At 39.4% G+C, this 23747-nt stretch overlaps 2 protein-coding genes across 15 annotated transcripts in view; one reads left to right on the top strand and one right to left on the bottom strand.

Annotated features, from left to right (window-relative positions):
- Nucleotides 1-23747, top strand: part of LOC134212544 (dual 3',5'-cyclic-AMP and -GMP phosphodiesterase 11-like) — a 390689-nt gene that overhangs the window by 179077 nt on the left and 187865 nt on the right. The window lies entirely within an intron of this gene.
- Nucleotides 6124-10735, bottom strand: LOC134216694 (ATP synthase subunit a-like). The gene is made up of 2 exons (XM_062695533.1): nucleotides 8312-10735; nucleotides 6124-8155 (listed from the first exon to the last, which is right to left on the bottom strand). Exon 2 carries the CDS (start codon nucleotides 7474-7476, stop codon nucleotides 6391-6393), a length of 1086 nt encoding a protein of 361 aa, XP_062551517.1. The 5' UTR covers nucleotides 7477-8155; nucleotides 8312-10735; the 3' UTR covers nucleotides 6124-6390.

Genomic DNA, 23747 nt, shown 5'->3' on the forward strand with positions numbered 1-23747 from the left:
AAACTCGCAATTTACTGTCGAAGTGAACTGCGCTGCGAAGCTTCAATATTCCAGTTGGGGATGTAATACAAAAAAAAAGTTCGACGCTCCTCGCATTTTTACTCGCATTTGAAGTACTTAAGTCCTAAGTTGGTGAAATGACGAGATACACATTTATCATATACTACCTTTTCTAGCCCATTGCAGGCCGTTCCCGAATACTAGGAATTGGCAGAAGGTTATAATTCGAAGGAAACGATAACACCTATTTATGATGCCAGACGGCTTCGTACGCATTTTCCTTGTGGTTAAACTGTAGCTACTTTGCACACATTCTGCTCTGTGTCGGTCATCTTTGCAACACACTTGTACAAATCATCGATGTAGGTACGTTTCGAGCAATCTCATTCAAGTGATTGGGGTAGCGAGCCTCCCTGTTTTGAACTTTAAAAAGTGTGAGTATAGGTGATAAGACAGCAGCACGTGTTTGGTACTCGAATGTACTGCTGTAGATGTATCTGACGAAGCTACTCGAGTAGCATTGGTAAAAATCACACGCTGTGATTTTATTTGATACAAATATTGGGGTCATTATTTCGCTCGCCTTTTTCAAAAGATCCAATAAACGGGCCGAAACGTCGGGCAATGCAAATATAAACCCGTTTGAATATATCAGACTGAAAAAGCCAAAATATTTCAATAAACACCCCAGTCGAACTGTAATCAAGTAAAATTTTCTTTAGCTTTTAAGCAATAATCAGAATAATATAGTTTTAACTACGTTTTTTCGATCTCTTCTACATAATCGAATGTTCGCATCTTTCCCTATGAAACCACGCTTTGAGAATTTGTGCACATTGGGGGTATTCTTTCGACGCTGATCTATCAACTACTATTTAGCACGTAAATTTAATAATACTTTTATTATACGATTTAGTCTAATGGTGTCTTCAGTAAGTTAATGCGCTCAGCTTAAAGATCGATCCCCCTAAAAGTGAGATGGAAAAAATGTTTTTCCCTTTACAACATACGAGGTTTGTGTCTTCACAATAGTTGTAGCAAAACTTCTTCTTAGAAACTTTGTCAAAATCGCCAAGTTTATAATTTCATTACTTTTGGAGATATATTATTGTTTATGCCTACAAGTTTTAAAAATGTTCATTATAAAGCATACAGGCATATGGAGACGCACGGTGCATTGTTTCATCAACTGCCTGGAACAAAACTTTTGTGCAAAAATTAAAGGTTTATACTTACCTGATATTTGATGGGCTACTCTTCGATGAACCTACGCCGAATGGAGTATCCTTCTCCACTGGACTCGATCCTGGGCCAATCGCTTCCAGTCGCCCTGAACATTGAGCGACCTCAGGTCCTCTTCAACTGCAAAAAGCCATCGTGTACGCGGCCTTCCACGAAGCCTGCGGCCTCTTCCGGGTTCTCTACTAAATATTATCTTCGCTTGCCGTTCTTCCGGCATACGAACAACGTGACCAGCCCACCGTAGTCTGCCGTGTTGTATAAGCTTAATACTATCCAGCCCTTTATACACCTGGTACAACTCATGATTCATGCGACGCCGCCAGATACCGTTCTCCTGTTTACCGCCGAGTATTGTCCGCAGAACCTTACGCTCAAACACTCCGAAAGCTCTCCGATCAGCCTCCTTTAACGTCCATGTCTCATGGCCGTATAAAGCCACCGGAAGAATCAGAGTAGTATACAACGCGAGTTTTGTTTTCGTTTGCAGACTACGGGACTTAAGCAGGTTACGAAGTCCGTAATAAGCTCTATTTGCAGCTACCTCGCGGGTAACATCATTATTGCACGTCACTAATGTTCCAAGATGAACAAATTCTTCTACCACTTCAAATTTTTCACCATCCAGCACCATTTCGCTACCACCACCACTAATGAACCCACGTTGATTGCCAGCGACCATGTACTTCGTTTTGCTGGAATTGATCGTGAGTCCAATCCTCGCTGTCTCCCTCTTAAAAGGCACAAAAGCCTCTTCCACGGCACGACAATCAATCCCGATAATATAGATATCGTCCGCAAAGGAGCATATGCGGTCTTGTGATAATGGTACCGCTTTTTTGCACACCAGCTCTCCTAATCGCTCCCTCGAGCGCTATATTGAACAGTAGATTCGAGAGTGCATGAGTGCAGGTAACAAATGACGTCGATATTTCATCGGCAACCCTTACACTTGATTTCGATCCGTCCAACGTTATACGAATCAGCCTTATCAGTTTCGCCGGAAAACCATGTTCAAGCATAATTTGCCATAATTCCTTCCGTTTCACTGAATCGTACGCCGCCTTGAAATTAATAAACAGATGATGTGTTTGCAAGTTGTACTCCCGGAATTTATCAAGGATTTGTATCAGGGTAAACATTTGATCCGTCGTTGATCGGCCCTCACGAAAATCTCCTTGGTATTCACCGATGAAGGACTCTTCAAGCGGTCTCAATCTGTTGAACAGAATACGGGACATAGTTTTGTACGCCGAATTAAAGAGGGTTATTCCTCGATCATTGGCGCACTCCAAGCTGTGCCCTTTCTTAAAGAGAGGGCAAATGAGGCCGTCCAACCAGCTAGCAGGCATTTCCTCGTCTTCCCATATTTTCAACATAATATGGTGCAGAACTTCATAAAGCTGCTCACTACCGTGCTTGAGAAGTTCAGCCGGGAGCTGTTCCTTCCCCGCAGCCTTATTGTTTTTCAGCTCTTTAACATCTTTTTTAACCTCATCTAGTGTAGGTGACTCCACAGCTTGTCCATCGTCGCTAATATTTATTCTGCTTACCGATGCACCGTCACTTCCTCCATTCAACAAAGTCTCGAAGTGTTGCTTCCACCTGGCAGCCACTTCAGTTTTGTCTGTCAGCAAAATAGGGACGTTCCGATACTTTCGATATATCGGAATATCGATAATTCTGTTTCGATATCCGATATTTTTGTATCGATATTTTACTTTCAATATATCGGTCATATCGATATTTTTGCTTTCGATATCGATATATTGAATCAGCACAAAGTAACACAAAAATAACAATTGCATTGTATTTTGTGAAAGAAAATGGATCTGAAATGCCGTATTTTTAATAGTTTAAAGGATTTTTCTCTGTAGCGCGAACGGTGTTAGGTGTGCGCTGCCATCACAAATAGTTTTGGCAACTCAACATGTTGCATTGACGCGCCGTTGTGCAACATCTATCATGCCGCTGGTCTTTGAACCCTTATGCGAGTTCATTAATATATTTGACGTATTCCTATGATAAATTAGAAAAACAACTTTAGAATTTAGTAAGAGATTTGTGAAAATGGGAATTTAGAGAATTGGAAAACATTTGAAAATCTCCTTCAAAATAATGCCGCTTAGGAACTATTGAGAATTTTTTTTTATATTTCTACCGGTTTTTTTATGTAAATTTTTATTTTTTTTTCTGATGGAACTTTTTGCGTAAATTTTGAAGACTGCCCATAAAAATTGATGAGAATTTCCTGCCGAAATACAAGGGAATTCCATGTGTAACAAAAAGATATTTTTTGCATGGAAGTTTAAGAGAATTTCCGTTTATAGTTAAAAATATTTCAATAAGTCGAGTCAAGTACGAGACACTGAAGATGGCCTTACTGTTGAGGTCGAAATACGTATCTGTCAAGGTACAATTAAGTGGTGGAATTAAATGAGATTGTACAAACTCGTCTTATGACAAGTCAATGTAATAGATTTTCTGAAAATTCTGAATTTTCTTTGAAAATTAAATTTAAACTTTAAAAAACTTCCGTGGAAATTCTGAAGAGAAATTTTTCTGTTGTAAAGAATCAGAATAACCCGAGGCGAAATACAAAAAAATGTCAGTGGAATTTCGAAACTTCAGTTTTTTTTAGCAAACGGAAAATAGTGAAGTCAGTATCATGCCGAAAACGCGGCAACTACCCTGCCCATGATAGCTGACGTATCAACCATTTAAAATTTCAGCGAATTTGACTTAAAACGCCTCTACTAGGGTAATTTAACCGCTGCAACATTGCTTGTTCCAAACCTCATTTAAGTGCTTACGGGTTGAAATGTTTTGAATTTGCGATGTTTGTCCTTGAATTATTCGAAATATATGCAAAAGTGAAATGGTTGTTACGTCAACTATGAAATCATGGGCAGTATCGGTTAAAACTACGACGGACGCCGCCGCCAATGATTGTTGGACTGGCACACTCTAGAAACAGATTGGATTAAGTAATGGAAAAAAGTCATTTCTAATAATAATTGTAAAGGGCTAATACGATAGTAATTGAATAACTACAACAAATATATTCTAAATAATTATTATGTTCATTTTTGAAATATCATATGATTTTCCGATATATCGATATTTTCATTCCAATATATCGGTGATATCGATACTTCGATTCGATAATCGTATCGGATCAAATATCGATATTTTGAAGTATCGGAACGTCCCTACTTACGTGAATGGTTTAACTTCTCATAGAACTTTCGTGCATTATTAGCTCGGTATAGTTGCTCCGTCTTTTCACGGTCTCGAGCTTCCTGCTGGCGCTTTTTCCTCCGAAATTCGAGTTTTGTCTGTTCCTCGCCCATTTGTATCGTGCTTCGTGCGGTGTTGCAGCAATCTCGCCCATGCTGCATTCTTCTCCTCAACTAACTACTCACATTCGCCGTCATACCAGTCGTTTCTCTAATCAGGGGCCACCGTGCCTAGTGCAGCGGTTGTGGTGCTTCCAATGGCGGATCGAATATCTTTCCAGCCATCTTCAAGAGACTCTGCGCCTAGCTGCTTTTCCGTTGGGAGTGCCACTTCCAGCTGCTGCGCGTAGTCTTGGGCTTGTCTACCGTCTTGCAGCCGCCCAATGTTTAGTCGCGGCAGACGACTCCGACGTGTGTTGTACACCGTCGAGAGTTTTGAGCGCAGACATACTGTAACGAGGTAGTGGTTGGATTCAATATTCGCACTACGGTAAGTGCGGACGTTCGTGATGTCGGAGAAGAATTTGCCGTCGATTAGAACGTGGTCGATTTGGTTTTCCGTTACTTGATAAGGTGATTTCCACGTGGCCTTGTGGATATTCTTGCGGCCGAAGAAAGTGTTTCGGACTACCATTCCGCGGGAAGCTGCAAAATGTATGCATCGTTGGAGGTTGTCGTTTGAAAGAACAAAATTTAATTTTTTTTTTGATTTTCTTTATATGATGACTGAGACATCATAATAATCCATAAATATTTTGGAAACATACTCCTAAAACCAAATCTAGCTCATATATTTCCTCATGTCGCCATGATCCATCGTTTCAACGAAGTGTCCGATGAATTTGAATTCAACATCTCTACATCCAGATTTCGCTGCCGCATGCTGGACCGTCTTTAATGTTTTTATTGTTTGACCACCATTAGATTTAAGAATTTCATGTAGACAACACAGTTCGGTAGTGACCGGGCGAGAAATGTTTGTGGAATTTTACTTCAGTCATAAGACAGTGAAGTTTGATAATTAGTGCTTGGCCGATCGTGCACTTGTAGTACGCGTTGTCTCTGTCGAATCGTTTTTTTAATGCGCATTACGAGCGCGTTTGAATGGAACACGATTTTCGTCTTCATGTCTTGAAGAAGCGTTGTGGAATTTTTATTTTCTAGTTTTTCCAAGGCGACTTCCTATTCATTACTATTTCAGTTAACCCACTATTCCTTGCAACGACAATCATGGACATACAAAGGATTTCTCGGTCTCTTGTAGCATGGGCTGTCGAAATATTATTATGCTTATCCTACATTGAACGATCATGATAATTGGCAATGCAATATTCATCCTGAAAATCGAAGAAAATTTCACAAATTATGAGAGGATTCTGTCCGGAAGAAAACAAAAATGGGAGCCACATATTTCGATCTTCTTGAGTAAATTCTATATAGGGAAACTGCTCCTGGATTTGAAAAGGTATTTGATTTATTTCTCATTTTTGTAATGTTTTCGAAATTGGTGCCGTATCGCGATGAGATGCATATATGTTCAGTTAGATGGAGATCGGAACATGTCTAGTCAATTTTCTAAATGTATTGAATTGAAAATGCTTCCCTCTTGAAAGACTTCCTTTATCAAATCTGTCAAAGTTTTTTTTTTCTGTTTCTGTTTCAATAACAAGTGTTTAAGTTACTCTACGATAAACATCTTATTATTATTTATTCAACAGAATTTTATAATTTCTGTGAAAATTTATCTGGCAGCTTCATCCGGAATATTTCTATGCGCTACTCTTAGTGTTGTTTAAGAATTTTCTCAAGGATTCGCTATGCGAATAACTTAAGAAATTATTTAAGAAAAAAAGTTCCCAACTTATTCTTGAGAACATCTTTTTTTGACTCTGGTTTGTTCCTCCTGAAACACCTACGAGATACTTATGAGAGTCTCTTCCTCTGGAGATTCCGAGCTGAAAATTCCGATTCCGAAAAGATTCTGGAGAAGAAGGAAGAAGGAAGACGGAAGAATGAAGGCCGAATGAGAACTGGGGAGTGGGAAGTGAGTAGTGCAAAATGAGGTATAAGGGGAACGGAAGAAGTAAAAAGGAAAAAGGAAGATGGAGGAAGAAGGAAGACGGAAGGCGGAAGAAGGAAGAAGGAAAAAGGATGAAGGAAGAAGGAAGAAGGTAGAAGATAGAAGGAAGAAGGAAGAAGGATGAAGGAAGAAGGAAAAACGAAGAAGGAAGAAGGAAGAAGGAGGAAGAAAAAAGAAGAAGGAACAAGGAACAAGGAAGAAGAAAGAAAAAAGGAAGAAGAAGAATGAAGGAAGACGGGAGAAAGAAGGAAGAAAATGGAAGAAAGAAGAAAGAAGAAGGATTAAGAAAAAAGGTAGAAGGAAGAGGGAAGAAGAAAGAAGGAAGAAAGAAGAAGGAAAAAGAAAAAAGAAAGAAGGAAAAAGGATGAAAGAAAACGGAAAAGAAGAAAGAAGGAGGAAAAATGGAGAAGAAAGAAAGAATACGGGAGAAAGAAGAAAGAAAACGGAAAAATAAGAAAGAAGAAGAAAGAAGGAAGAAATACGAAGGAAGAGGGAAGAAGGAAGAAGGAAGAAGGAAGAAGGATGAAGGAAGTAAGAAGAAGGAAGAAGGTAGAATAAAGAAGGAAGAGGGAAGAAAAAAAAGAAGAAGAAAGAAGAAAGAAGAGGAAAGCAGAAAGGAGGAAGAAAAAAGAAGGAAGAAAGAAGAAGGAAGAAGGAAGAAGGAAAAAGGAAAAGGGAAGAAGGAAGAAAGAAGAAATAAGAAATAAGAAGGAAGATGAAAGCATAAAGAATGAGGAAAGAAGACGGAAGAAGAAAGCAGGAAGAATGAGGAAGGAAGAAGACCGATAGAAGAAGGAAGATGCAAGAAGGAAGAAGGAAGAAGGGGTATGGTGAAGAAAGAACTTCCCTAATTCGGTCTAACGATGTTTGACCGCAATTTGATGCAATGACCGTTCGGCCAAATGGCCTGACACCCATTTTTATACCCCCCTTGGATTGTTTTGCCCAAAAATAATGTTTTGAGGGGGTACCCGAGTCAATTTCGGAAAGTTTCAAGGATTTTCAAAATATGCTTTAACAAATCCGAAAATTATTTAAGCTAATTTAGTGGAATGTCTTCAACTGTCTAAGTCTAAGACGAGTTTAGTACTTTCCATTAAATTCGACCACGTTTTGTTATCTCTCCAGTACGTATTTCGACCTCAACTGTGAGACTGTGAAAGTAATATTGAAATTCAAGTTTTGGACACATAGCACCGTAAGAAGGGCATCGAGATGAATAATTTGATCAAGCGTTTCGCTATCCACCCCTAAAGGTAAAAATTCATGGTCAACAAGCTTGGGGAATACTGCACGTTCACTAACCTACCGGAAAAGGAAGAAAATCAAAATCAAGTAACCGGAATTTTGACCAGAGAGTAATCATGTTATAAAACGAGGCAGTTTTATGCCGATTTGTGACCAGGAAAAAAAATGCTTGAATAAATGTTGGAATAGTGCAATGTTTATTCAATATTATAATTTTCCATAAAACTTAACCAACAGAATTTACATATATTGCTAGACAAATTTTAATAAATGTTTAAAATTCATCCGATTTTATTCGAATAAAATGTGGATAACTTATTTTCGATACAGTCCTTATATGAAAAATTGCCTAATGTTTTTCTTAGTTTTTGTGCACACATATACATACGGACAGACAGACATTCGCTCAGATCGTCGAGATGAGTCGATTGGTATATAACACTATGGGTCTCCGAGGCCTCTATAAAAAGTACGTTTTCGGAGTGAAATGATAGCCTTTCGATACAACTTTGTTGTACGAGAAAGGCAAAAAATGATTTTCTTACAGCCGAGTAGCCGAATAATATGCATTTAAATGTATTTTTTATTATTCCTCCTACCTTGACCTTTCGGAGACCAGTAGGACATAATTTTTAATAAATATTTGTAACGGCCTAATGGAAGATTTAAGAAGAAATACCTACCACATTTAGATAGAGTTTCTGCACTCTCCAGTTTGGGCCAAATTTTAATCACTGATGATGCTTGACTCTTCCAGTGGCGGTCTCATCTGAAAACGGCTGTTACCCAAGGCTACTGCTTTGAGAAAACCCTATTTTTAGTGTGCCAAAACTCTGACTTCTACCCAGCATAAATATGGGCGCGCTCTTCTGGCTCGGAGGCACTACAAAGTTTTTCGCCGATTAGGAATGCGAATGTTAATGCTCGACTTACTCCTGCCTGACGAATGGAGAAAAGGGGTGCGAAAAGTAATTAGCAAATTTGCCCGGAGATAATTGATTCGGGGAAGTTTTCTGCCAACAAATTCAAGAAACTGAAAGAAGAACAACACAGTCGATGGAAGTTCTACAGCTTGCGGAATTTGCAGTGCGTGAGGAACAGTTCGCTTCAATACCCATTTCTTATAGTTGAGCGATCAAGCGCATAGCTGTAATCGACGAAGTTTCAATATTGAAAATTTATTCGAAGTTTCCTAAGTTTATAGGCTATGGAAATAAGGATTTCACAATAGCAGATCTTCAAATGGATTTCATAAATTGTATAACTAATACGAGAAGGCAAAATTACAGATTGATAATTGCACTTAATATTTTGATATCGAGATTGGCTTACTTTAAAAACTATAATAAAAAAATGGTTTTTGATATGATGGCTTTGGTATGAACAATTATTTAATTATTTCATCTACAATACCCCCGTAAGAAGTTATGTGAATCATAACCAAGTCAGTTAGCTGATATGATAGGGTGGGGTCAGGCGTTATTCTTATTTAATTAATTAAATATTGCCGTGTGCAGAAATTCCCTTTCTCTCACAAACGTTGTAGTTGAACTTTTCGTTATCATTACCACCCTCGAATGGAGCACAAATTTTACTGAACTTAAACGATAATCATATCTTAGAATCAACAAAATAACAATAACAGTAATCCCATATTAATACGACATACACACGTCGCAAGCATCTCTCCAAGGTAGTGCGTGCGTGATCATGTGAAGCAAACGGTAATGACATCTTCCTGTGTCGTGTCGGCGAACATCAAGAGGATTATCTTCTAACTACGAAAGAAGAAAAAAAATGTCTTCGTCAAAGAAAACAACCAACTTTGCCACATCCACAGCTACCAAAATCGTATCAAGTGAACATTCACCACCGTCATCGGGCTTGTTGGTGTTGTCGTTCTCGCTGAAAAAAATCAGAAATGCCGTTGCGGTTTGGTTATAATTCTGAACAGTTGTGTTTTCACACCACATATAATCAATTTGCAAGAAATTTGGGGTTATTAATCTGGGGAGATAGCTATTACGGATGCAAACACCGAAATCGGATTCGTTCATGGATCCAGCAGTCGGATGTTGAGATAATTTGATAATAGAAGCAAAAATTAACCCCTCTCTTACAGAGTTATGATTGGAATTACAAACACGGTGTTTACCTATTTCGTAAAGAACTCCATCTGTAGAAGTTAGGATGAGGTTTAGGGACATACTAAGAAATGGAAACTGATTTGCTTTAACCCTGCGCGTGGTATCAAATGGCAAGATGTAAACAAATTTGCAAACTTGAACGAAAAAGTTGCCTCTTGGAGGGAAACAAAAATTTGCACGAGCGTGTCTAGTCGCATGTGCCACTGAGTGGGATGCTGTGTCATGATGGATACCAACGTTCACTCAACGTCGAAGATTATGAGTTTGTTGTGATGGAGAAGAAACATGATGAAGAATCGGCGGAGTAATATGAACGCAGAAACTGGTTCCAATACAGAGAACTTTACGGATTTTTTTTTGCAAATGACGTGCTGTGTGCTAGGTATATTAATGTTAATAATATGACGAAAGTAATATATTATTGGACATTTTCAGATATAAGTGAGCAGACATCAAACCAAAAACTTAGTCATATTATAAAGATATGTAAACACATAGATCAAATATGGAACATTCGAATTATAAAAACCATACTGTGTAGTGTGTTGTTTCGACTAAAATAACTATTATTGGTCCTTACTCCTTAGATGAAGTGCTGCTTCCTAATCTCGGGCTATGTTTTTTAAATAGTCTTGGAATGCATTCCATTAGATGATCGTATTAACTACCATGCCGTTCTATTCACAATAAATTTTGCTTAGATTTGTTCCTTTTAAATATCCAAATACCTATGAATCAATCGAAAAGTCAACATTTTTACGGAAGCATAACCTATCGATCCTTTTTTGTGTCCGCAATGCCTTCGTTATTCGATTCGGGGTGCCAAATTTAATAATCCCGTTTAGCACAAGTATACATTATATGTAGAGGACACTTGCACGAAGATTATAAAAGAATTACTTAATTATTGGCAGTCTTGTTTGATATCTTGAGAACGAGGCTTTTCACTGTCAGTACGATATTTCATTTTACCAGCACTGCGTGTAATAATTGGCTTCCACAAATTCGTTGCTCGCCTGTAACTCCAGACCTTCAGATAGCGATGGAACATACAGTTTAAACTGCCCAACAAGTGGATAAAAAAAACAAACTAATGCTTGCACCGGAGCTTTGAGTTCCTTCTCATCATCTATTACGCTGCCAGCGTGCCTGCTTTCGTTTATATTCACTTATAATTTATATCGCTAATTGGATTACTCATATAGCAAGCGCAGTTTTACGAGATTAAAGTCAATAAATGCCTGTTGTACAGCACCAGGCAGAGCGGTAGTACGTTGCACCCCCGCTCGCGATATTTACCGAACGAAGAAAGTGCACACACATGCGGTGTGATTAGTGCCTCCAACCAACGCTGACTGCTGGCCCTGCCAAGTGCCGGTTGCCGGTCTGCGATGGATGCATTAAAACAAAATGCAACAACCCGGCGAACATTACCGTCATATACAGTCATGTATCCACATTACATAGTAACACTGTTCGCTTAGGATCGACATCAGTTTTGATGCACTTAACACACACGTAAAAATTCCTACCCTTTCGCATGGCCACCACCAGCAAAAGCAAATTGCACCAAGCTGCCATATGCATAGTTCAAGTGCGATGAATCCACCCCACGAACAGCGATGCGATGGATGGCGCGCGATATTGCACCCACTGGGTGCCATCAGATATAAAACTATGCAAGCGTATCGCACTCAAGTCTAATCGCATCTCAGTGCACTGTGCTACGTCAGAGGTAGGCACTGTGTACGAATGACGGTGTACAGTGGCCGACTTTTCGAAAAAAAAAACTCATGATAATTACCAAACATTGCTCAAAAATGCTTTGAACTTGGTCAGCTCCATTACGCTCGCTGCGTTCCACGCCTTCTTGTACCTGGTGAGTCGGATGGGAACACCGTTTTTGAGGGTTACTGTCAGGCCCACTTGCAGCTTGCCCTCTCCATCGTACATTTTCAGCTTTAGCTATCTTATAGATACTGGGTTCGCCGTAGTGTTGAGCGAGCTCATGGTCAGGGTTTGCAGAAATCGCTCTCAATAGATAACGAACAACGATACATTTTTATATTCTCTTTTGGGCTCAATCCCTGCCGTGGTTCATCCTGCGCCGCCACAGCTCGTCTTCCTGCAAACCGCCAAGGATCTCAAATACTCCTAGTGCCTACAGGACGTCCTCGAGCATGGTTCAAGTTTCATGTCTGTAGAGGACACCGGTCTTTAGAGCGTTTGTACATGACACATTTGTTGCGGGTGGAAATCGTTTTTACCGCAGTTACTTCTGTAGTAGGTCTGACTTCCGCAGATGATGCGCCTTCGTATTTCACGACTAACATTATTATCAACCGTTACCAACGATCCAAGGCAGACGAATTCATAGACCACCTCGAAAGTTTCCTCGTCTATCGTAACACTGCTTCACAGGCGGGTCCTGTAGTGCTCGGTTCCACCCACTGCATGTTCTGAATCTGTCGAAAATCGTACCCCGGCTGTACTCGGCTCTCATGACACCTTCTAGCGCAATATTTAACAACAGGCACGAAAGCATCACCTTGTCTTAGTCCCCTACGGGATTCGAACGAACTTTTAGTGTTCGTCAGAAACCTTCACACAGTTTTGCACACCATCCACCGTTGCTTTGATCGGTCTAGTGAGCTTCCCAGGGCTCCCTGCACATCCTAGCTCGCGGCACGAAGTCTTTGCGAGATGCGTTGAGCTTCTGATAGAATTTGCGTGTTTCTTGAGAACGGCACAGCTGTTCCATCTCCTCGCACTCCGCTTTTTCTAGGCGGCGTTTTTTCTCCTGAAAAAGGTGGGTCTGCTGTCTCCACTTCCGCCTGTAACGGTGACCACCAGGTGTACTGATACGGAAGGCTGTGTTGGAAGTAGGTGCTGCGAATGACCGTTTTCGTTCGTCAGCCGGTGGGCGCTGTATCTTCCAATAGTCGATCTGAGCTCCTCCTCCTGACACTCAAATCTCCTATACAGGCATACCTCGATAGTACGTACACCTGCGTAATTTTAGTGTACGTACTATCGAAGCGTACGTACTATCGAAGCAAAAAAAAAAATCTGAACGAAAAATACACCAAGGTGTAACGAAAAGGCTAGATGTTCACTCAAAAAAACGAAGTTTTGATGGCAGGCTCGGAGGCCGACTTCCATATACCGACAGCTCGACGAATTGAGGTGATATCTGTCGATAAAGTTTTTAAATTTAAATTATTGGATGGCGATCTACTAAACACTCTACTAAAAGTTTGAAATTATTTCATAACTTTATTTGAAATTTGTTTGGAAATTTAAAAATATTTTCCTCTGAAAATTCCTTATGAACTTTATTTCAATAAAACTTCTTATTTTAGAATTTCTCCTAGATTTGTTTCCGATACTTTTCTAAGAATTCCTCTGAAAATTTCTCCAGGGTCCATCTGGGATCCTGTCCTGCAGAACTTACAATAGGAAATCCAGCAGGAAATCCTTTGGGAACTCCTTTGATTACACCCACAAGAATTCCTTCGAAAATTCTTTCTAAAAAAGAAACATCCCGGAGTAGTTCTTGAAGGAATTCCATGCAGAATAGCTTGAGAAATTTCTGTGGGGATTCCGAACCAAATTGCCGGGGAATTCATGAAGAAATTTTCTGGGGAAAAAGGATTTCTAGAGAAATTCTTGAAGTAATTTCCGGGGAAATTCTTGATGAAATTGTTGGGAGAATTCATAGAGATGTTTCTGACAGAAAATTTGGTAGAGTTTCTAGAAGAATTTCCGAGGTAATTGCTGCTTACTCCTGGAAAAAAAATCTCGGTGAATCATGAAGGATTTTTTAGATGATTTTTGTAGACATTTTAGAGAAGGTACCCGCAGAAATTGTGAGAATTCCGGGTGTTTCTTGCGGGAGAATTACTTCAATAATTTCCAGAGGAATTTCAAGGTGAATTTCGGGAGGCAGCTCCAAAAGAGTTTTAACGAAATTTTCGAAAGAATAGCTGGAGAAATTGCCAGATGAATTTTAAGACGGATTTCTCAAGGAATTTTCGACAGAATTCCCGAAAAAAAATTATGAACAATTTTTTCGGGAAAATTCTTGTAGCAATTTTTGGAGGAATTTCCAGGGATGATGTCTGTCAAGGGCTTCCACGTGAGTTTATGAAGAAATTCATAAGGAATTTCTGGAAGAGCTCGAAGTAATTAATGAGAGATCTTGGTGGAATTTCTGGAACTTCAGAGCAACTGCCAGGAAAAGTTTACATGGGAATTTCTGAATGATTTTCTGGTGAAAGTTCTGAGAAAGGAGACGTGGAAGTTTTTAACGCAACAATTTAAGATGGAATTTTGAAAGATTTTTGAAAGGATTTACGGAGAAATTTCTGAAGTAATTCCCATGCGTCCTAGTCGAATTCTTGGAGAAACTTCCGGAGAAATCTCTAAAGGACCTTTCGGAGGAACCTATTGGAGAAATTTCTGAAGGAACTTTCGGAGAGATTCCTGGAGGAACTTTTAGAGGAATACTTATAGGAACTTGCGGAGGAAGGCCTGGAGGAAATTGCGGAGGAAGACCTGAATGAACTTGCAGAGGAATTCCTTGGGGAACTTGCGGGGGGATTCCTGGGGGAACTTGCGGATAAATTCCTGAAGGAGCTTCTGGAGAGATTTTTGGGGGAACTTGTGGAGAAATTCTTGGAGAAATTTCCGAAGGAAATACTGGAGAAACATAAATGCACGAAATTGATTTACGTCGCCGTAAATCACGAGCGGCATGACGCCGCCACTCCACTGCCGCTGGCTCTTGCTGAAGATGATCTGGCAGGCCAATCTAATTTCAATCGGCGCACAGGTCTTGATTGAATATCAAGTGAAATCCTGTAAGGAATTGTATGGAAGAACCCTTGGGAGAAACTGCGGTTCCAGGATAAACTTCTTCTGGGATTCCTGTGAGACATCTTAGAGGAATCTTAGAAGGAACTCCTGATTGAATTTCTAGTGGAATCTAGGGATGATTTTTTAAGGAACTCTTGGGAAAAAACTGAATCACTATTTCAAATAAATAACTGAAAAACATAACAAAATAAATAAAATTAAAATAACTACTCAACCAAAAAAATATCTTCATTTTAGTAACGCTGCTAATTTGTTTCTCAAGAAAAATGTTGTCACCAACAAGTGGATAGATTGGAACTAAACTTACTGTGAAGAGAATTAAACAATTAAACATCTCGCTGCAAATTCATTTTTGAGAAACGCTATCCCCATGATGAATTTAATTTACTCCTCGGGAAATGTTCTCTGGTCTATAAGGTGAATTAATACATGGGGACGGGTTCGAGAACTAGAACTAACTTCCTTGATAGATAAAATAATTCATAAACATAATAATCGTTCAATTAAGTGGATGGCTTTTCTGCTTTCTAAGAAAATCATCTATACATCCATACCAATACAATTATAATAATATTTTTGGAGAATCTAATCAGCTGTTTCAGATGTTCCTTGAATTGTTTAAAATATTTAAAAGAATGATGTGTGCTACGTGAGACTGTCAAACATTTATGAAACGCTACTTCTTTAAAGTACTGCAACTAAATGCCTGTAATGATTTTGACATCGGTACTTGGGCAGTTGTCATACTCATGTTCGAGCTGCACGGGGAATGCGTCTTTATCATCATCAGTGCTACGATGCCGAATCCACGGTCCTTGCTTGAGCACATTGGCGAGTATGCGTGTTTTTCCGATGAAGTTGAAAGATTTGCAGTTCTACGAACCTGGTTTTCAATCGCTTGTCCCTTTTCGTTGCTGTGGTCTTCGTTGATTAATCCCTTGTTGGATATTCGTTGCATGTTTTTTCGAAGCTGGCTTGCAGGGTGTGACACCCCCCCTGAAGCCGATGGGCCATTCCGCCTAAATTTCCGGTGGATCCTGGTGCACAATTTGTCTTAAAGTACGTCGCTGCACCATGGGTATTTAGGCGGACATTAATCGGAAAATCGACGTTTCCTTTTCCCCTAACTGCGTTTTCCCAGTCCAGGACAACTGTCAGCCAGAGTCAGTCAGTCAGTCAGTCGACCGAATCAGTCAGATTCAGGCAGTCCAGAAGCTACACATCCACACACCTGTTCGGGCTGGGTGAGTACTGTGTACCCGCCCACCGTGTGTTGTTACGGTCGGTAACAGTGTGTGTACCCGCCGCAGTGGAGTACACAGAGTTTGGCGCAGTCGCAGTCGAAACCGGAGCAATGCCGGCCGGGGGTGACATCTGCTGGACCCGAAAATCCCTCTGGGGAGGACACGGCCGGTCGAAGAAAAGTGAATCCAACACAGCGCCAAAGCTAGGAGCCAAAAGCTTTCACGTGCACACAAGTTATTTAAACATTTTTGAACTGTCATTTTTAAATATAATTTGATTTTAATTCGCGAATCGGACCAAAGCCTAAGATTGAAGATTTGGACGGATTTCCACCGTTATTATGCCATTCAAATTTGTGATTTCTCGTTTCAGTTTGAAAATAAAAGTTCCGCTTTACAAGTCTTTAGCGAAGAAAGACGCGGCGTAGAATTTAAAATTATAAAAAATAAAAAACTGGTATTAGTAATGATAATAAGGCCGATACAAATATTTAAAAACAATTTTGTCTCCCCCCTCTTCGTTTTTTTTGCCCAAAAAATATTTTGAGGGGACAGCAAAAAAAAAACTCGGGGAATTTTGAGGATTTTCAAAACATTCTTTAACAAATCCGAGGAGTTTTATTGATTGTTTCCATTTTATTATTTATTTTTTATTTTCCCCTCCCCCCCCGACTTTTCGGAGAACAGTAGGACATAATTTAAATTAAATATTTGTAACGGCCTAACTAGTTGGATATTTAAAGGCTATGTAATCGTGTGAGATAAGGGGCCGTACACATATTACGTAAGCACTTATGGGGGGAGGGGGATCGGTCAATATCTTACGCTCCATATAAATAAAAAATCATTCATGAGAAAATCAACTATGAGAAAAATCTTACATGGGGGAGGGTGGGTCAAAAACCCCAGAAAAATTGCTTACGTAATAAGTGTACGACCCTTAAATATGTGGTCGTCAGTGCAGAACTGCTTGGAATGTCGGGAAAAGTGGACACTAGAATCAGTGTTGGTAAAACCATTCTCAAAAAACGAAAGTTAACGGCGAGCTAAATCGTTTTTAAATAAAATCGCGGATGCGATTTTAAACAACAATAAATCGCACTTGAGTTATTCATGCAAGATTGCATCATATTACCCATTTGTCGTAAAATCAATTCGCTCTTTTTCTTCCCTTGTTGGGTATTTTAATCATTGCGGCCATTTGTTAGATCTATTGTGATATATTCCCAATCTGAAGTAGCTATGTCAAGTTGACGCATTATTAGACTACTAGCGTTTTCCCAATATGGAATTATGGTTCTGATGAATCGTACTACCGTATTGACTTGTAATCTCTTGCTAAAAATGTTCGGACAATGGCATAACATACATCATCTTGAAGTTTTACTAACAGCTTCAAATGATATCGACTCGGACAATGGCCTGTTATAAGACCTTAAGATCGAAAATTTTGCGAGTGACAAACTCGTTGACAAACGTTTGAAATGCATCGCAATCGAGGTTTTTTTCCAGATGTCCTCTATTTTTAATATATTCCCAAGATTTGAGGTCCATTCTAAGAGAACGCGCAGATATACCACAAAATGGTTCGGGACCTATGAATTGTCGAGATGAACCAAGTCTTGCCAGCAATTAGCTTGCTCATTGCTTTCAATGCCACAATGACCAGGAATCCATGGTTTGAAGTGACTGAACACATTGCAAAACTAGTTCAGATGTGCATGTTGTGTGCTATAAATTTAAAGTTATTTGAATTCTTGTTTGGCAGTGTGTAATATGCATAATATCCATTGCAGATATGTATCTATCTTATCGATCTTACGTCTCGTGGACTCGCCATATGCAAGCGCGCCAACGAGGCATAATTTGAATTGAGCGTTAGTAGGCTATGACTTACAACACGTTTACAATGCAACCAATTTTCCAGTTTTCCCCTGGTTAGTTACGGACGACACATAACCAGAGTCTCTTAATTCTCGTGTATACATGGATGAGACAGTGTGCCATGAGCTACAAAAGAAACTACAAAGAAGTAGCACGGATTCAGTGCGACGAGAGAAGCTAGCGCGCGCATAAAATAACTGAGTGAGCGTGTCTCAATGTACGTCTCATGAGACTCATCTCATGCGCTAGGAATGCATAGCTGGCGTTACTTAGGCGACGATTTTATTGAATGAAAATTTCCCGCCTAAGCTATTTTACGCACCTTCGCTGTTGTTTGCAAAGATTTGCCATGGCAAACAGCGCATGAGCTAATCGCATTGAGAAGTCTCAATGCGACTCACCAATGTAAATGTGAGGTACACAAGCTTTGTGAGACTCGCGTGCGCTAAATTTTATGTGCGCGTAGCAGTCGTTGCTCAATCTCATCCTTTTTTGTACGCGTGCATGATGTCTGCACATAACCCGAGCAGAAGAAATTGGCTAAATAATACTTAATTCTGGTATTGATACCTTACTCTGGTATGAACTAGCCCTGCATAAGAGGTAAAATAGCAAAGGAATAATACCAACAATTAATATGCACAATACTTGAGCCATAACAAACTCTGTTATTAAATTATATTTCAATACCAAATGCATAACCAATTATTATTCGTTTGGTATTTAAATACCAAAACATGGTGTGCCTTAAGTATTCTGCATATAACGTTTTTGGTATTATTTTTTGGTATTTTACCTCTTATGTAAGGCTAAATCATACCAATTTCTGTTATCGAGGTCGTCGCTCCTGCTCGGGAAGGCTTTGGTCCGATTCGCGAATTAAAATCAAATTAAACTTTAAATTGCAGTTCAGAAATTATGAAATCACCCGGTCATGAAAAAGGCTGGTGCATGGCTGTATATCAAATTAATAAACTTCGCATCGGATGGCCCGATCAAAGTTAATAGATAAAAATGCACAATGAAACTACAAAGAAGTGCGGGTGCTGCTCACAAAAGTGCTCAGTGCGTATCCAAATCGCTAAACCATGTTGAGCGCGAGTGGTGCTCGCAGAAGTACTCAGTGCGTATCCAAATCGTCCGGCATTCTTGCAACATGCCCTGCCCATCGTATCCTTCCGGCTTTAGCTACCTTCTGGATACTGGGTTCGCTGTAGAGTTGGGCGAGCTCGTGGTTCATTCTTCGTCGCCACACACCGTCTTCTTGCACACCACCAAAGATGGTCCTAAGCACCCGCCTCTCGAATACTCCGAGTGCTTGCAAGTTCTCCTCGAGCATTGTCCAAGTTTCATGTCCGTAGAGGACAACCGGTCTTATTAGCGTCTTGTACATGACACATTTGGTGCGGTGGCGAATCTGTTTTGACCGCAGTTTCTTCAGGAGCCCGTAGTAGGCCCGACTTACACAGATGATGCGCCTTCGTATTTCATAACTAACATTGTTGTCAGCCGTTAGCAAGGGTTCAAGGTAGACGAATTCCTCGACCACCTCGAAGGTATCCCCGTCTATCGTTACACTGCTTCCGAGGCGGGCCCTGTCGCGCTCGGTTCCGCCCTCAAGCATGTACTTTGTCTTTGACGCATTCACCACCAGTACAACTTTTGTTGCTTCGCGTTTTAGGCGGATGTACAATTCTGCCACCTTTGCAAATGTTCGGCCGACATTGTCTATGTCATCTGCGAAAAAAAAATTGACTGGATCGGTTGAAAATCGTACCCCGGCTGTTACCCCCGGCTCTCCGCATGACACCTTCTAGCGCAATGTTGAACAACACCCAAGTAACATTTTAAGATTTATCATGCTCTATAGGAGGTTTTCATGACCAGTTGCTTATAAAACTTATAACTCCACCAAAACCTCTTCATGACATCATTAAGATAGCCTTCCGGCCTAATGGACCAACCTAGAAGATGTTATTAAAACCGTATTAAGAGTAGTAATAAAACTACAATAAAACATTGTATTGAATTGGTTGATACTCTATAAGAGGTTGTCGTGACCATCATAAGAGTAACAATAAAACTGTTTCAATTTCATATCATGGATTTTATTTATTGTCATTCGATTGCCTTTGTTTTTATTTTCAATAGATAACAATGCCCCCTATGTAAATCTGATGTGTGGAAAATAATGTTTCTGATTTGATGTTGAAAATGTAGCATTATTTAAGTAGTTCATACAGCAGAATGACATGCGCAATCAAATTTATCGTGAACTAGCTTTATGTACCCGGCCTTGCTCGGAATTGCCAGTTTGATTCGCAGTTTTTTTTTCACAATCGGAAAATGAATAAACCAATTGGTCAACAGGATAATTGCGTTTTCTTATCGATACTTCATCATTTGATCAGAAGAAGGCAGATTTCATTTGAAAACATTGACTGGTTTTGAAGAAGGGAGCAAACCCATAATCGCCATATTCCGGGCAAACGTTTATTTCTAAAGAAGGAAAAACATCCACCGATGCCTTATTCCGGGCAAACGTCTATTTTTAAAGAAGGGATCACATTCACCATCCAGAAGGAAACACATTAATCATTGCTTGTCACTGGGCAACCATAATTTCGATAAATGGTTAAATTGATCGATAACTAAACAATACAATAATGGGTTCAGAAGTTAGGCTGGAGCATACACACAAACATACAAACATTGAGTTTTATATATCTCGGTACTTATTCAAAAGGACGTATGTGATTTTGTAAACAAAGATGCATACGTCGATTTGTCAAATATGATGGCACTCCTACGCAAACCAACACAACGAACATGTAGCCGAAACCTCCCCTACCTGTATGTGGCGATGGTTTGCGTGGGAGTGCTATCAGATTGCAGAAATCAACGTTTAAATTTTTGTTTACAAAATCACATACGTCACATACGTTGAATAAGTATCCGAGATATATAGATAGCTAATAGCTATATGTATTCGGCTTTGCTAGGGACTGAAAAGTAAATTATTCAATTAAAATGTCCAATGCTGTAGCACAAAACCCACAGAGGTAGATCTACCGCTCATAGAATTGTTCCTTTGTATCAATCTATTTTTATATATTTGTTTGGCCCTTCTACCTTTTCAATAAACATCTTCCAAAAATAGAGAATAAGTGTACCAAATCTGGTTGTAATTTATCCTGGGAGTTACACTGAATTGCTCATTTTTTTAAAGACAACCCCTTCCCCCATAACTTCCCTTTTTCCCCAATGACCCTCCCACCTCCTTTGTTATCTTCTCCTTGGGATAGAAAATGTGTACACCAATTTTGGTTGAAATCGGTCCTGGGAGTTAGGTGTTACACTGAATTGCTCTTTTTCTAAATACAACCCTTCCCCCTTACCATCCCTTTTTCCCAATGATCATACCACCCTTTGTTATTTTCTCCTTAGGATAGAGAATGTGTGTACCAAATTTGGATGAAATCGGTCCAGGGGTTCAAAAGATACACTGAATTGCTTGTTTTCTGAACAATACCCTCCCCCAGCCCCTCCCTCTTTACCAAATTACACTTCCATATGATCGACTACTCTTAGTGAATATGTGTACAAAATTTGGTTGATATGGGTACTGGGGTTGGGAGTTACACTGAATTGCTCGTTTTATAAAGACAACCCTCCCCCATACCCTCCCTTTTTTACAATGACCGCCCCACCCGCTTTGTTATCTTTTGTTTAGGGTAGAGAATGTTTGTATCAAATTTGGTTGAAATCGGTGCAGGGGTTCAGAATTTACTCTGAATTACCCGTTTTCTGAACCATACCCTCCCTCCAGACCCTCCCCTTTCAAAGATTACACTCTCATATGGTTGTCTCCTTATATTGAATATGTGTACAAAATTTGATTGAAATCGGCCCTAGGAGATGCAAGTTACACATAATTGTTCGTTTTCTAAACAAAACCCCTCCCCCTTTTCTAAATGACCCTCCCACCCCCTTTGTCAACTTCCCCTGAGGATAGAGAACGTGTGTACCAAATTTGGTTGAATTCGGCCAAGTGGTTCAGAAGTAGTTAGCGAACATACATACATAGATTGATTTTTATATATATAGAAGATATTGAGTTTGTAGAAGCTTAAAATCAACGTGCTTCGAAATTATCGAATAATCACATGAAAACAGGAAATAAAATAATTTTCCAAACTACTCAAAATATTTCAATTTCAAATAGTTTGTAATAAAGTAATCATGCTTCTATCAAAAAACCTTAGAAATAATTTAATTCCACTATAAAATAGTCTATTTGATCGAAATTGATGTATTTTTTTCAATCGCAGCTATGACGTTGATCATTATTTCAACATGGCGACATTCCTTTTTATGAAAACAAAAATCTGGCGATAAATAGCTCAATGGCTTTTGTGATAACCTCAATAATTCCCATTGGTTACTTCATGACCGTTTTAAACATGCTTTAAAACTTTGTCATGATTACACTTCCCTACAACAGATGGCCTTCGGTTCAATAACATGCAGCCTAGTGGCTGAGGCGGGAAGCACTTTTTCATCCTACGGGCAACGATGCCAAATCTGTGGAAATAAAAGCTCTCGGTGGATTTGCGGATCCGTATAAGAAATCCACGAATGCTAGTAATTTCCCGAAATTAGTGAATCTACGAATATGTGGAATATTACTCATTCGTGTTTTCTTCCTTTTTTAGATACCGGAAACTCGAAATCATCATCAATTAAAATGATTCTTCATCGAATCGGCTTTTCATGAAAAGCCGCAATCCAATTAAGTGCATATATTTAACAGCATTTCATATGTATGTGTCTCATTTCTCAAATCAATATCAAAACATAAGAGTTACAGTTGAATAATTTTTAAATAACCCTGCTCATGGAACATAATTAATATTGACAGAAATCGAATTGTCTTTGAAAAACCTTTATTGGTATTATTGGATAACACCGGAGATTCTTAGGACCAGGGGATTTTTTACCTGTCGCTTTTTAGTTATTTTTTTTTTAATTTGGGAAATGAGAAGCATCTTAAGTTTATCAGAAACACATGTCACTCACATTATGTCGGTAAAAATATGCTAATCTCATTATGCGTCTTATTGCATGATTCAGGTATAAGTTATACAGCAACACTGCTTTCCAAATTCAACATGGCGAATAGATCGAGTTACGTTGAGTTGTTTTAAAGCAGTGGCCCAAACTGGTTTTATGACGCATTTGAAAGCAATAATAAAACTATTATCAAAACTTCAAAGCTAGCAAAAAGTTTAGTTTTAAAACATGGTTTATAAGAGTTTTATGGATAGCTCAAGAGTTGTATAAAACCTTTGTTCGATAGCATTGTTTATGACCACCATAAAACAATGGGCTTTAATTATTCCCACTATAAAACCTTATTAAAATTCATATAAAACCCAACGGTCACAGAATTGTTACTTGGGCAGGAACGAAAGTCCATCACCTTCTCTTAGTCCCCGGCGCGATTTGAACGAACTGGAGTGTTCGCCCGAAATCTTCACTTAGTCGGTCTATACTGTCGTATGTCACCTTGAAATCAACGAACAGATGGTGCGTTAGGTTAGGACCTGGTATTCACCGCATTTTTGAAGGATTGGCCGTACAGTAAAGATCTGATCCGTTGTCGAGCGGCCGTCAACGAAGCCGGCTTGATAACTTACCACGAACTCATTCGCTAATGGGGACAGACGTCGGAAGATGATCTGGGATATCACTTTGTAGGCGGCATTAAGGATGGTGATCGCTCGAA

The sequence above is a fragment of the Armigeres subalbatus genome, chromosome 2 (assembly GCF_024139115.2).
Source record: "Armigeres subalbatus isolate Guangzhou_Male chromosome 2, GZ_Asu_2, whole genome shotgun sequence".
In the NCBI taxonomy this organism is placed as follows: Eukaryota; Metazoa; Arthropoda; class Insecta; order Diptera; family Culicidae; genus Armigeres; species Armigeres subalbatus.

Excerpts from the sequence above, each read along its gene's own strand:
- LOC134216694 (XM_062695533.1), bottom strand. The coding sequence starts at position 7,476 with ATGGGTGTCAGGCCATTTGGCCGAACGGTCATTGCATCAAATTGCGGT.